Below are 14,898 nucleotides of genomic sequence, written 5' to 3' on the forward strand. Positions count from 1 at the left end.
TGACGACAGATGTAAATTTAATGTGCTTTTAATCATCTAATTTAAAGTGTCCAATTAACTACAGAATCACTTATTTAATCTGAAAGGTTAAGTTTAGGGAAAATTTCAATTTAACTTGAAGTGACATTTCTTAGGTTGCAGAGGATGATGGCATCTCAGGAACTTGGGTTTACTACCCATTGTTTTTGTGTTGGTGAATGTTTAAAAAACCAAAACCATTATGTAAGTATTTTATGTACACATGCACACACACACACACACACACACACACACACACACAAACAAATAAACAAAACCCCGAGAATGGTCCTTAGGCATATGAGTTAAAAACAAGTTCTGAGTAATGACTACAGAAATTTCCCAACTTTCAGAAAAGCAGAGGAAATATACCATCATATCAAATGCTCTTTTCTGATAAAGGAAGCAACTACAGAAAGCTTTTATTTGTTCAAAGTAACCAGTGCTACTGATGCAAAATAAAAAAATAAAACCCAACAACTCCCCAATACTACTTTCAAAACCAACGTATCAAACTTGATTTTCATTAGAATGTAGTTATTTTTTCACACTAGTAAATCAAAAACCAAGACCCAGATTTTATATATATATATATATATATATATATATATATATATATATATATATATATATATATATATAAACAAAACAATGCAAATAGTTATTGAGCTTCATCTTCTGGACAAGAATGCCAAGTTAATCTCTCTTCATAAAAAGCAATTACAATTTGAGGACACTTCATATTTGCTTCTTTTGCCAGCACCAAGTCTGCCTCATCTGAATCTTTCCATTTCATAAGAAACATCAATTCTCCACTGCTGTCTGTGGCACCAATTATTCGTTCAGGATCAAGACCTCTGGCAAAGCCTCTTGGTTTGTCAGCAGCATCTCTTTTCTTCTTTGACTTGCTATCATCAGATTCGCTGTCAGATAAAGATTTTGTTTTGGTACCATCTTTTTCTTTACCAGCTTTTTGAGAATTAAGAAATGCTTCAATTAACTCTGGACAATCTAAATTTTCTTCAGGTTCCCAAGTATTGTCAGCATCTGTAAATCCTTTCCACTTCAGAAAGTATTCCACCTTTCCATTTACTACACATTGGTCTAGGACTTTTTCTACCACAAATTCTTCAGGCTCTGCCTCTTCAACTTTTTTACTCTTTCCATTCTGTTTCTTTCCCATTTTTTGCTTTGTATGCTTATGATTATTATTAATGCAATGTGTTATAATTAACACATCTATATAGACATGTTCTTACACTTTTGCACAGCCAATGTAGTCTTATTGGAGGCCATTTTTTTAAATTGCAGACTTGAAGAGCTACACTCCGATGCTCCAGGTCGCGGATCTGCAGCGTCTCCAGCCCTGCGCGCCTCAAGCTCGAGTCCTATTGAGAAACTTCTTAAACAATCTAATTCTGACTCTACATGACAGAAAATAACTCTCCAGTTGTTCAGAATCAAAAGGCAAAAAGAGAACTTCATTCATGAAGAACGTGCGTCTTCAGATGTATGTGCAAGTGCTATGTGACACTAGTGTTTATAAATTGAGGACGACCTAATTTATATCTTCTGGGCTTCCTAGTTTGTATCTAAATCTCATATTAGAAGTCATACTGTTTTGTTTCTTGTTTTGCAGAGATTTGAAAGCTGTGTTTAATTAAAACGGCAGTGTTAGACTGAACTATTTCAGTATTTCTTAAGTCTGAATTTTTCAATCTTTTTTTTTATTCAACCCAATGTTTCATTTTGTTTTCAATATACTTCATGATTTTTTTTATAATGCTCACTGTGGTAGCAGGAACTTTCAAAGTAAAAAACATAACTCTGGCTTGCCAAAAGAAGCTTTGTTTCTGAAAGTAATTATTTGCAATAATTGCCATGCTATTTTCTGAAGAGGTAAGATTCCTAGGGTCCCATGGTAACTTCACACATACCATCTCTGGTCTCCTGCTGGCTCCTGTCAGATTAATGTGTGTTGCTCCCCTGCTGAAAACCTACATGGGTTTTCTTTCAGGTACCTGTGGAAGAGGAGAGGGCATCTTATTTTTTCCTTAAATTTCTAGCACTTTAATTTTCTTTCTGGTTTGGAGGATGAAGGGAATATGATTAGCTAGAATGTGGATTGGAGTACTAAGCAATGCTGTTTTTGATAAAATTTAATCTCAGGAACAAAACAAATTAAATGCTGGCCTCACAACCTTCTAGCAATATTTTTTCTTAAAGAATTTGACAAGATTTTGCTACTTCCACCCGTTCTCCCTAATGCTGTTCAAATCTCATCATATTATACTTTCTTATGTATTAGTTAGCTTTGTGTTACTACAACAGAATACCTGACACTGGATACTTATGAAGTAAAGTAATATTTATCTAGCTTATCTTTAGGGTTTCAAGGCCATAGTGCCTGCACTGCTCAGTTATCAACTGGGTTACATCACAGTAGACAGCAATTGTGTGTGTGCATGTCCCCAAATGCCATAAGGACCTTCCATAAGGCCCCACCTCTCAAAGGTTCTACAAGCTCCCAATAATACTACACTGAAGATCAAGGTCTCAATCACAATGTACCCTTGGGGAACAAACTGCATCTAAACAATAGCTCTAATTTCATGTCAACTTTTCAGTAATATGCCTCTTGATTGGAAGTCTTCAGGTGTGGGGTCTCTCACTATTTTTTATCTCCCAGTGACTAGGTTGGTTATATCTGTAATCTTCACCCTTTCCACCATTTATCAGAACTTGCTTTTCTCAAAATAGAATCATCAGCAGTGAACTGTAGTTGGTAGAAATGCCTCTTCATTGTTTTTCCTTTTTAAAGGAGAGGAGAAATGTACATGTGGGGATAGCTACACCCTTATCAGGCAGTGTCAGACTGCACTTTTTTTAATTTGAAGATCACAAAATCAATATGGATCCCAAATACCAAAGGTTCCAAGTGTGAGGGTGATGAGTCTTTCTGATATGCTATGCCAGATATTTGAAATCAATTACAACACGGCTGGGATGTCTTTTAATTTAAAAAAGCTTAACGATGTGGTCTTGGAATATTTGTTAATGGGCTGTTGCTGTAATTAGGTGAGTTGTGTAAAGGTATGTGTGGTTGGATTCTGATGTGGAACATCCTCTGTAAGTCATTCTCTGTGTTCTCAATACTGAAGCCCTTTATCTCAATGAGTCAATGTTCTAGACATTTATTATAATAATCTCTAGTAATATATTAATAAATGTTAAACCCCTTCAGAATAATAATTATTATTTTTATATTTGTTAACAGAAAGAATGTAAAATGGAAATTCACTATAACTTTACTACAGATTTTGAATTTATTAATCACTGTTATTTTAGTAGATATGGCAGAGTACAGAGTATATGAGTATAGAGCATAGACTATGGACAGAGTTGAAAGAGCGAGGACATGCAGTGATCTCTAATCCTGCCTCCACGTTGCTATTCTAAGGCCTCAAGATGCTGTGTCTTAGGGACTGAGAACTAGAAGCTCTGAGGTTTAAGCTGATCGTGTGGTTTCATTAGGGTATGTAATATATGCTAATCATTTGCTCAGGAGATAAGTGACTGATCATTAACTGTGTTCTTTATAAATTAAACTTGTTAACCTTTTAGGGAAAAAAGGATACAGATGATTTAATGATATTTTGGTTATACAAATCTGATATTTATTACAATGCGTAAACTTTAACACCATTCTTAAGGGGTTGGTGTGGCATGTGTACATGTGAATTTATCTATGCTTAGTATGATGTAGTCATCACTTGGGAAGGCTCATTTGGTGATCACTCATAAAATTTAGCAGTAAAATTATTTTTATTCTCCAAATCTGGTGAATTGATTTTAACAGTCTGCATTATTATGGGGAATGAAAGAGAAAGTTTCTGCCATATATACCTACATACATATATGTGTGTGTAGAGATATACTTTACTTTGCTGGTTAAAGGCTGATAGCAAGGAATGTGCATGGCCTTTAGCTAGCCTAGCTGATTGTAAATCCAGCTCATTTTTCTCTCACATTCCTCCTCATTTATGTCTCTTTCTCAAAAAATTATATTCCTGTGGTATTTCTATTATTTTCTCTTGTTTGCTTTTTGTTATTTTTCCAAAAGAAATTAGGAACAGCCAGGCATGGTGTTAAAGGACTGTTATATGACAGCTATTTTGGAGACTGAGGTGTGAAGATCTCAGGTTCGAGGTCTGCCTGGGCATCTTAGCAAAACACTCTCTCAAAATAAAAGATAAAAAGAGCTTGAGATATACCTCCGCTGGAGTTGTAGCTCCATAATTGAACGCCCTGAATTCAATCCCCCATTAGCACACACACAGGATAAAATTGGGAAACTGCTATTCCTCTTAATACCTTGTGATGACTTAAGGCATAGCTACTTCTAAGCATAATCACTATCTAGGGTCTTGGGAATGCCAAGAGTTCAAGGGCAGCTAGTTTGCCTGTTTTGTCCGTGTGTCCTACATGTCTAAAACAGAAAATTGCACATCATAAAACTCAATCAATATTATATCACAATACATTTTAGTAGTGGAAACTCAGTCATTGGATTATATTTTTGCTGAGTCCTGAACCATACCAGTCAGTAGTTGTCCACTCCTTCATCTAAATGTGAGGTCCAGCCAGAGGGGCTATTTTGTTGCTTTTCCAAAGCTGAATCATGTCATACAATGGTAACTCTTCTTCTTCAAATGTAATCACATGATTTTGGCATTTATTTTCATAACTGGTTGTAAGATCTTAGGTCTTTTCTCCTTTGACCCTCTCCATCAGACTGCATTCGTTTATAAAGGACTAAGAACAAAGTTGCCTCAGAAAATAGAATATGAATCCTCTTCCTCTGGTGAACAGCTCTGACAGTAACAGATTGTTCTCTTAATGGTAGGACCTGTAATGGTATCTGCTGAGGTTAGCAACATGTGTCCAGTTAGTATACATCATTACTATTTTTTCAAGCGATAATAAGGCCATCTATTTTAATTTTTAAAATGTTTCTTTAGTTGTCAATGGACCTTTATTTTTTATTTATTTATATGTGGGGCTGAGAATCGAACCCAGTACCTCACACATGCTAGGCAAGCACTCTGCCACTGAGTCTTCAATGGCCTCTCAGAAACCTTGCCATGACTGGGATGAACTGTTCTGCAATCAGAGAAAGTGAAGGAAGGAAAAAGGGCTGATAAAATATACTTCTATTGAGAGTTTGCCTTTGTTTTGGAATCATGTTTATCAGAACTTGGGAAATTTAAAGAAAAGTAAGTTTTCAATGTGCAGTAAGGTTGTGTATAAAAGGAACATCCTTAAGAACATGATATACTAAGGAGTCATGATATATTGAGCATAAAAGAGAGATTTTACTTGTTTTTCCTTTCAGGAGAAATAATGATGATGACTTTCAATTTTCCCTGGAATAATCATAGGTTGTGCTTTCATATAGAGAAGAAATCAAGGTCCTATTCTTGAAGTTTGCTTGTCAATCTCGGTTATCGAACAAAATTGTCATCACTATCCCCATACAAGAGTATAGGACGTTTGTTAGTGATAGAAATATTTCAAGGAACAGTGGTAAAGGTTCAGTTTTTCTGGTTAATCCTTTGGACTTAAAAGGAGAGAAACTCAACAGGATTCGTCAATATATTGAGCTCTTCAGAGAAAGGTGCAAGATAAAACTAGGTTATTTTAAATCCAATCATTTATCAAGGTGGTCATCGCCACAAAAGAGCATTTTATGTCTCTAGATTCAGAGAATAACATTCTTCAAAAGATTTACGTGGTGGGGAGGATTTCACAAATGTGTGCTAGGAGGGGCTCACGGGGAACAAAGGGTCTTTGCCTGAGTTGGGCATATCTGGACTCCTCTTTCTTTCTGTATTTAATATCAGTGGCCCACAGAAATCCACACTTACTAGAAAGTATATATTGATAGTGTTACTTAATTTTCATGTAACTGCTTATAATGCTGCTTGCATTGAATTTTGGTTATTTTTAACTCTAAAAGTTTTTTAGCCTTGTAATATCATTTTTTTCTTCCCACCCCCCATCTCTCTCTCTTCCATTGGTCTGATCTTTTCCTAACACCTATACTTTCACTGTACTTTAACGTGAATACAAACCACTCTGGAAACTTGTTATGATATTTTAATTTAGTATGCTAAAATTTTCTCAGGAATTGCTTGGAAAATACTCTGTTTTAGAAATTCCAGTGAAATCATTTTTGTCCATAGTTTGAGAGACATGATTTAGACTTTCTTGTGATTGACATCTTTCTCCTGATTAGCATCAAATTGGTTTCCAGCCTCCTGGATGGGTGGTGTGGATTCTGCAATCTCTTGAGTGTTCATCCCTTTACCACTACATCCGCAGCTGGCTTATACCACTGTTTCCTGTAAGTCAGAGAGCCGTGTGGTTAACAATCTTCTGTGGTATTATTTGCCTACCTTCCTGCCTGCCTCTGCTCTTTATCTTTTCTTTCCTTTCCTCATACAAACATTCCATCCTTGAGGTATCAGGATTTTAGACTGTTTCTGCTTCCACTACAGGGGCTTAGGAAATATCAATCAAATAGGTCATTCTGAGATGTTTACTCTTTATCACTGTAGGACTTGTCTTTCCAAATGAGTGGTATTGTTTTTTCCAAAGTTAAGGGAATGTCACTCTTGGCACCTTGGATAGCTATTATAAGTCAATGTGAACTTGCTACTTGTGTCAGAATGTCAATAAGAGTTACTTTTTTCTTCTGCCATTTGGCAGGGCATATTGTTAAAATATTGACTCTAGGAAATGAAGTTTGGATGTGTTAGTTTTTATTCTGATAATTTTTTCTTTGTTTATTGTGGATCCCTGTAAGAAAATAAGGAAGAAATTAGAACAATGGGGGAAATTTTTTTAAAAAGTATATTAGAGTAATCAAGAGCAAAGATTTGGGCACCTAGAGAGGTAAATTCTAGCTTTACTATTTATCAGTCTTGAAACTCTTGGGCAAATTACTTGATATCTGTGTGCCGAAGAAAGACCTGCCTATTTGTCTATGTCCTAATTCACAGAACCTGCAAAAGTGAGGTATGATTAAATCAAGGACATTGAAAAGGGAAGATTATACTAAAATATAGGTGTTGGTGTTAGAGAAAAATATGTGACAATAGAAGTGAGTTAGGAGAAAGAGAGAGAGGAGTGGGGGTGGGGAAGAATGAATTATGCTGCTGACCTTGAAAATGGAGAAAGGGACCACAAACCAAGGAATACATAGAAGATAGAAAAGACAAGGAAATAAATTCTTCCTCAGAATCTCCAGAACATTGACCTGCTGGTGGCTTGATTTGGGCCAAAGAAACCAGTTTTGGGACTTCTGACCCTTAGTAGTATCAGGTAATAAACTGACATTGTGTGGGGCATGATGGCCCATGTCTATAATCCCAGTGACTCAGGAGGCTGAGACAGGAAGATCACAAGTTTCAGGCCAGTCTCAGCAATTTATGGAGACCTTGTCTCAAAGTTTAAAAAATAAAAATAAAATGAGTGGAGGTGTAGTTCAGTGGTAAAGCACTTCTGGGTTCAATTCCAGTATTAAAAAGAAAAAAACAACAACAACCACACACACAAAAAAGTATGGAAAGTCATGTCATTCTGAGCCATTAGAATTGTAATGATATATTACAGAAGGAATAAGAAGCTAATATAATCTCTTTAAATCTGAGTTTGATAAAAATGTTAGGATAATTATTATTCTCTAGGATTGTTGAGCATATCAAATAAGATAAATCATGTGAAACATAGGAGTTGAATTAATTATATTCTGCTGAAGAAAATGATGGTTGAACAGAAACTCAGCCACTGCTAAAAAAGAAGGTTATTCTTAACTCATTGGACTTTAGATCACTTACATCATTTACTGCTTCCACTGTCCCCCTGGATGATAAACTCTCGTCTTTTGTTTGTTTCCAGGAATAGCTAGTCGTATTTTTCATTCTATATTAAGTTGATCCGATTAACAAACATTTTTTGATCCTCTACCAGTTACCCACTGTCATATGTGCCCGGAATCACTTGCCTCAATCAAGTTTCCCTTGAGCATGATTTATAGCTTTAAGGTTGGATGAGGTTATTTTCCCCTTCAAAATAAAAGGTGGTTTTGAAAATCTAATGGTTCCATGATTCTCTACTGCTTCCACTTTTCAAAACCTGGCAAGTTTTCAAATGATGCACATGATAAAAACAGAAATGTTTCGCCTCTTATGAAGCTGATCATTTATTGTAATGCAGCTAACACAATCTAATGCTAATTAAATGGGATGTAATTAAATGAGAGCTCATAGGAGAAAGCTGGATGTTGATATATTTGAAAATTCTTTAGGGAGGAAGTGAAGTCTTGAGCTGCAGTTTGAAGGATGTATACAATTTGGGTGGGCAAATGGAATGAGGCAAGTGACTCTCTACTAGGAAGGCAGTGAAAAACCCACTGAGCCCACTTAGAGATAGATGTGAACAGAGCTTACATAGAAGAGGATCAGCTAACTTGGGGACAGAGTTAATTTTCAATCAGAATGTGGTCAGGCTTTACAGGTATTGCAAACCCTGCTTATCCTATCTTCTTCCTGAACCTCCTTAGAAATTCATACCAGAATATCCATAAATTTAAACAAAAAAGACATCGCTTTCCATTTCGTTCATGGCAATCAGATGCAATAGTCTATACTCTTATCCATCCAAGCTGACTCTCAGCTCCGGATGCCAGGGATAATGGATAACTACTCTCTCTCCTGCCAAATAGTTTGGACTTTCTGATATTGAATGGCATTAATGGTGATGAAGTTCCAATTTTAGATATTTTTACAAAGAAAAATTCTGACAGGCATACGGAGTAGAGCAGGACTATTTCACGTAGCAAGAGGACTGGTTTGGAGAAGGAACAAAGCAATCAGTGGTTTATCTTTATTACTGCTTCTTCCCAGTCACATTAATATAAAAGAGGCCAGCACATCAGTGAAATTATAGAGCAGGATGCATTAGGGCAAGCATCCTTGGCAAAATCTTAGCAGCCTTCTGGATAGAAGCAAAGAACAGGAAGCAAATGAAATGATTCAAGAAAATAGCAGAGATGGTGAATCAGAGCAGGCTTGAGCTCCTTCAGAGATAATTTATGTTCATGTTCAAAAGATGGTGACTTCTTCCTAAAAAAACACATAATAAAATAACAAATATCAGGGAAGAAAATAGTCCATTCCAAAAGCACAAGAGTACATCAGAAAAGACATGGGGGTTTTAGGCAAGGGTAGTCTTCAAGCTATGTTTCTCAGTTGTGTCAGAAGAGAGGCATCCCTGACAGGAGCAGTCCCAGAGCTCTGGGCTTAAAGTCCTCATTGCATGGTGCTTCACTCCCATTATCCTTCTTGGCACGTTCACCAACTATATGCATTAAAATAAAATGTGCCAGCAAAATGCCCGCCTGCAGGTTTCTATTGGCTGTTAAACATTTAAAATATTTTATTTAAAAGGAACATAAAACAAACTTTGTCAGGGAATAATTATAAAGTAAACACACATGTCATCACTACCTAGTCATGATTATCACAATCCCATCACGAAAGATACTGCCCCCTGCCCCATGCTCTGCTCTCACCATCACTATTCCCTTCTTTCTCCCAAAGGGAACCATTATCCTGTGTTTCTTGGTGATCATTTCATTGTTTGCCTTTATACATTTGACCCCTACATATACATTCCATGAACACCATAACTTATTTTGACAAATTAGTATGAAACTAAAATTGGTATTTATAATGTTATGTTTTTAGCATCATATAAGTGGAATTATCTGGAGAGTATCCTTGTGTGTATGGCTTTCTTACTATTCTTTCATGTTTTCTCTGTGGTTTTTGTCCCCGGTGTTGCTTGTGTTTGATGTAATTGTTTCTGAAGTCATTCTAATGGATATTACATGACATGCATACCTACTAGAATGGATGTGTAAACAAGTAGATACACATTTTAGATAACATTTCTTAACAGACTTTCAGTTAAGATGGGCTTCCATCAGCTCTTATCGGTGGTGTTGTATTAGATTCTAGAGCTACATAACTAAAGCCCACAAATACACCAATAAAAACACATTATTTTCTTATCTCACACCTATAGGGGTCATATGAGTAAGCTTCATTGTTTTTCTTATACTGTCAGTTTGATAAGGCCAAAATCCAGATGTCAGGTGAGCTAGTCTCTGATCCACAGGTAAGGGGAAGAATTCATATCAGAGACTGAAGAGCATCACCTTGGTGCTAGTGGTAGAGAGTCACTCTCAGCTCCTAAAAGTTACTGTCAGCTCTTCCACATGGCTCCTTCCATCTGCAAAGTCATCCAGGACACATCAAATGTTGGGTTCCCAAACTCTTACATCCTTGTCTGCTACCAGTGGGAGGAAACTCTGATTCTAAATGATTGATAGTTGGGATTAGATGCAGCCCCCTTGCAAATCTGGTCTTTCAAGCTCATCAACCCCATCCAGTATTTTATGATCAGAAGGTGCACTCACAGTGTTGTTGCTTGACACTGTAATCTTTATTCTCTCACCCAATATGATTCTTGGTCTTGACTCATCTTTTGACTCTCTGCTCAGAACAAAGCTATTTATAGTCTCTCCCTAAACTTCAGGGAGGTACCACCGATGAGCTTTCCACACACTCTCTGCACATTTGTAGAAATACTTAAGATTAATAGCATTCATTAACTCTTTTCTTTGCTCCTCTCTCCCCCTGTGTTTGGGAGATTATATCAGTGGTATGAGTGTCTACTGAAGAGTGTGATTTTTGGTACAGAGGTATCCAAAACATTGTAGTTGAGTAAATTAATAAATAAAAGTGCTGTATTTGTCTTCTTGTGCAGCTATAACAATATGCCACACACTGGGTGGCTTAAACAACAGAAATTATTTTTTTTCACAGTTCTGGAGCCTGGGCTTTCTAATGGCCCTGATATTTTCTTACATGACCTTGCCCCTGTGAATATGAGTTCCTGGTGCCTTTTCTCTTATTATAGGGTCACTAGCCCTACCTAATGCATTAGGGTTGTTGTTTTGCTTTGTTTTTAACCTCAGTTAATTCTAATTAACTGTGTTAAGTCCCTATTTTCAAAAACAATTAGGGTTAGGGCTTCAATATATGAACTTTAGGAACACACTATTCAGTCAAATACAAGTATGAAATACATATTTATGTTATCATTATAAATAAAAAGCAAGCTCATGTCCCTTAAGTGACATTTGTATTTTGATTATAAAAAATAGCAAATGTTAGAGATAGGTGAAGAGTCACTTGCACCATAGCAATACAGTCAGAAAGAAGGAAAGAAAACTCAGGGTTAATCTGGATTGTCATCTTGATTGGATTGAGAAATACCTAGAAAATGTTTAGGTTTAAAAGTCTTCTGGGTGTGTCTGTGGGGGAGTTTTGAGAGATGACTTGTGTGCAGATAGCAAGCTGAGGAGGGAGATCTGCCTCAAATGTGAGCAGCACTGGGAAAAGACTGGGGCCAGGAAGGAACAAAAATTAGAAGAGGGAGAAAGCCACAGTGGATGCAAGCTTTACTCTACTTGAGCCAGAGCATCTATTGTGCTGCAGTGGCCAAGGACATCAGACTTCAGCTGCTTCTGTCTTCCAACATGGACCTCAGCAGTAATTCTCCAAGATGTTTCTAGACTTTTAGTCTTGGACTGGCGTTGTATCATTGGTCTGTGATATTCTGAGGCTTTCAAGTTCTTGAGTTACCTATTTCACTTGGTCTCAGGTGCAGATAGCCATTGTGGACAACCTTGCTTTCAATCATAAGCCAATATAATACATGCCTTTTGATAATCATACATCTATATATTCTATTTGCTCTGTTCCTCTAGAGAACTTTGACTAATACAGACATGAAAAATAGAATGACATTCTTACCATGGCAGTGAATGTTATTTCCCTTACATCTTTACCAAATTAGATGCATCCCAAGCTTGGGTGCAGATTCTGTTAGACTCTGTGGTGTGTGATGAATTGTATGAAGTTTAGGTTGCTGAGGCTGGATTATGGGAGGGGACTATGGTCTGATGGCAAGGTTCTTTTTGCTTGCTCTTGTCTGAATAATTTGATTATGTAACTAAAAGGTAATTCTTTAAATTTTACTCTGCTAAAAATTCAGTACTGAGAGAATCTGTGCACATGCCTTATAAGCCTTTAAAAGTTTACAATACAAATGTAATTCTCAACCCACAATCATGCTTTATTTTTTGATGAATTCAGACTCCAAGAAGTGCTTTAAGGAGAGAATTTGTGGTGATCCATGCTAAAAGGCCTCATGTTTTGCATGCATCAGAATTACCTGGATTAGTGTCTGTTGTATTCTGCTAAATCAATGGAAGTGTAAATGATGTGATTCAGCAATCTGTATACAGGGTAAAAATGGGAGTTTATAACCCACTTGAATCAAACTATGAAATATGATATATCAAGAACTATGTAATGTTTTGAACGACCAACAACAAAAAAAAATAATGATAAGTTATTGATTTAAGAGGATGAAAGTTACCTCTGTAATCCAGATTTTTCTTAATATAGATTGAATTCTAGCATTCTATCAAAAAAAAAAAAGGAAAAAGCAGCTTTACATGTATGAAGACATGAATTGGTGTGAGCATATTTTATATACAAACAGAGATATGAAAAATTGTGTTCTATATGTGTAATAAGAATTGTGATGCATTCTGCTGTCGTGTATTTAAAAAATAAAAGCAATTAAAAAAAAAAGAATTACCTGGATTAAAACACAGATTTTAGATCCTCCATTCTGAAATTTCTGATTCAATCATTCAATCGTCTTGGTTAAAGCCTACAAATTTGCATTTCTGACAAGTTCTCAGATGATGTTGATGCTACTTTTCTGGAGATCATGCTGCCAAGGACTGAGCAATGGCTTTCTTGTAAAGTACTGCCTTGCATCCTTGGAGGATTCACATGAAAAAACACTCACATATTGCTCTTTTGGATTTGGAGAATAAAGGCATATGTAGATGGAGTCCTCTTCCCAGAGAGTTTTGGAAGCATGGTTGGTATTTTGCGTGCAGTTCCTGCTGAGCCTTCATTCAATCCTTGAAGACTGATCTGTTGAGAATATTCATTTGCCAGGTTCTGTGACAGGTGGCTGATAAGCTCTTGTGTTCACAGGTGTGGCTGCTGGCTACATAGAGATTGCTGTGTTTGCAGGTTTTTATGTGGCTATTTTAATCAATGTGTGAGCTCAGAGACCTTGGAACCAGGTTCAATCTCAGTTTGCCAAAATCTAGCTTGGTGTCCTTAAATGAACCATGTAACTTTCCTGGATCCCAGGTTCCTCATCTCAACTGGGATTAGCATCACACTCAATGACTAAAATATTTCCAGGAGAGTATAACATTTAAGGAGGAGAAAGGAAAAAAAATACCACAAAACAAAGAACAAATCTCAGTTCTTTACTCTCTCTATGTATGATCTCAACCAGCCACTGTTAGAAAAATGCAATAATAATTTGCGTGACCTGTGTGGCATTTTGGATTGATTGCTCTAAGTCCCATTTAATCAGAATTTCCTGTTCTGTTAGGACCAGACACAGTGAAAGCTATCTGAAGTAAGTACCAGACATCTCACAAGACAGAGCATCACATTGGGAGCCCTCTGAGTCATCCTGTAGCAAGTCCACCAGAGAGCCTTTTCTGTCTCTGTCATCAGGGTTAACCCTACTTGTTGGCAGTGGTGCTATGCTAAGCGCACATATGGTGAGATGAATCTGCACCCTAATCCAATAGGCAAAACAGCTGTGCAAGTGACATTAGACCACTATAAAAATATTCATTGGTTCCCAGAGAAATCTAAGAAGGAATATATACATCTCATTCATTCAGAATGGTTAATTATTATTATTTTTTTATTGGTTGTTCACAACATTACAAAGCTCTTGACAAATCATATTTCATACATTAGAATCAAGTGGGATATGAACTCTCATTTATTAAAAAAAAAACAAAGCAATAGTAACAAAAACAGCATGGTACTGGTACCAAAACAGGCAGGTGGACCAATGGTACAGAATAGAAGACACAGAGACTAATCCACAAAGTTACAACTATCTTATATTTGATAAAGGGGCTAAAAGCATGCAATGGAGGAAGGATAGCATCTTCAACAAATGGTGCTGGGAAAATTGGAAATCCATATGCAACAAAATGAAATTGAATCCCTTTCTCTCGCCATCCACAAAAATTAACTCAAAATGGATCAGGGAGCTAGATATCAAATCAGAGACACTGCGTCTGATAGAAGAAAAAGTTGGCTACGATCTACAAATTGTGGGGTCGGGCTCCAAATTCCTTAATAGGACACCCATAGCCCAAGAGTTAACAACCAGAATAAACAAATGGGACTTACTTAAACTAAAAAGTTTTTTCTCAGCAAGAGAAACAATAAAAGAGGTAAATAGAGAGCCTACATCCTGGGAACAAATCTTTACCCCCCACACCTCCGATAGAGCCCTAATATCCAGAATGTACAAAGAACTCAAAAAATTAAACAATAAGATAACAAATAACCCAATTAACAAATGGGCCAAGGACCTCAACAGACACTTCTCAGAGGAGGACATACAATCAATCAACAAGTTCATGAAAAAATGCTCACCATCTCTAGCAATCAGAGAAATGCAAATCAAAACCACCCTAAGATACCATCTCACTCCAGTAAGATTGGCAGCCATTATGAAGTCAAACAACAACAAGTGTTGGCGGGGATGTGGGGAAAAAGGTACACTTGTACACTGCTGGTGGGGCTGCAAAATGGTGAGGCCAATTTGGAAAGCAGTATG

General features: G+C 36.7%; 1 protein-coding gene across 1 annotated transcript; it reads right to left on the reverse strand.

The window, feature by feature from the left end:
• Nucleotides 1-261: 261 nt before the first annotated feature.
• Nucleotides 262-1,401, reverse strand: LOC308653776 (chromobox protein homolog 3-like). Its single transcript, XM_081302453.1, has 2 exons — nucleotides 1,291-1,401; nucleotides 262-1,207 (listed from the first exon to the last, which is right to left on the reverse strand). Exons 1-2 carry the CDS (start codon nucleotides 1,312-1,314, stop codon nucleotides 680-682), a joined length of 552 nt encoding a protein of 183 aa, XP_081158579.1. The 5' UTR covers nucleotides 1,315-1,401; the 3' UTR covers nucleotides 262-679.
• Nucleotides 1,402-14,898: the final 13,497 nt, after the last annotated feature.

The sequence above is a fragment of the Spermophilus citellus genome, assembly GCF_964194105.1.
Source record: "Spermophilus citellus genome assembly, chromosome: 7".
Classification (NCBI taxonomy): Eukaryota; Metazoa; Chordata; class Mammalia; order Rodentia; family Sciuridae; genus Spermophilus; species Spermophilus citellus.

What these genes read in the sequence shown, in the direction of transcription:
- LOC308653776 (XM_081302453.1), bottom strand. Translation starts at nt 1,314, where the DNA reads ATGGCCTCCAATAAGACTACATTG. An exon ending in CCTCCAATAAGACTACATTG is followed by an intron (nt 1,208 to 1,290) that starts GCTGTGCAAAAG and finishes AAGCATACAAAG; the next exon opens with CAAAAAATGGGAAAGAAACA.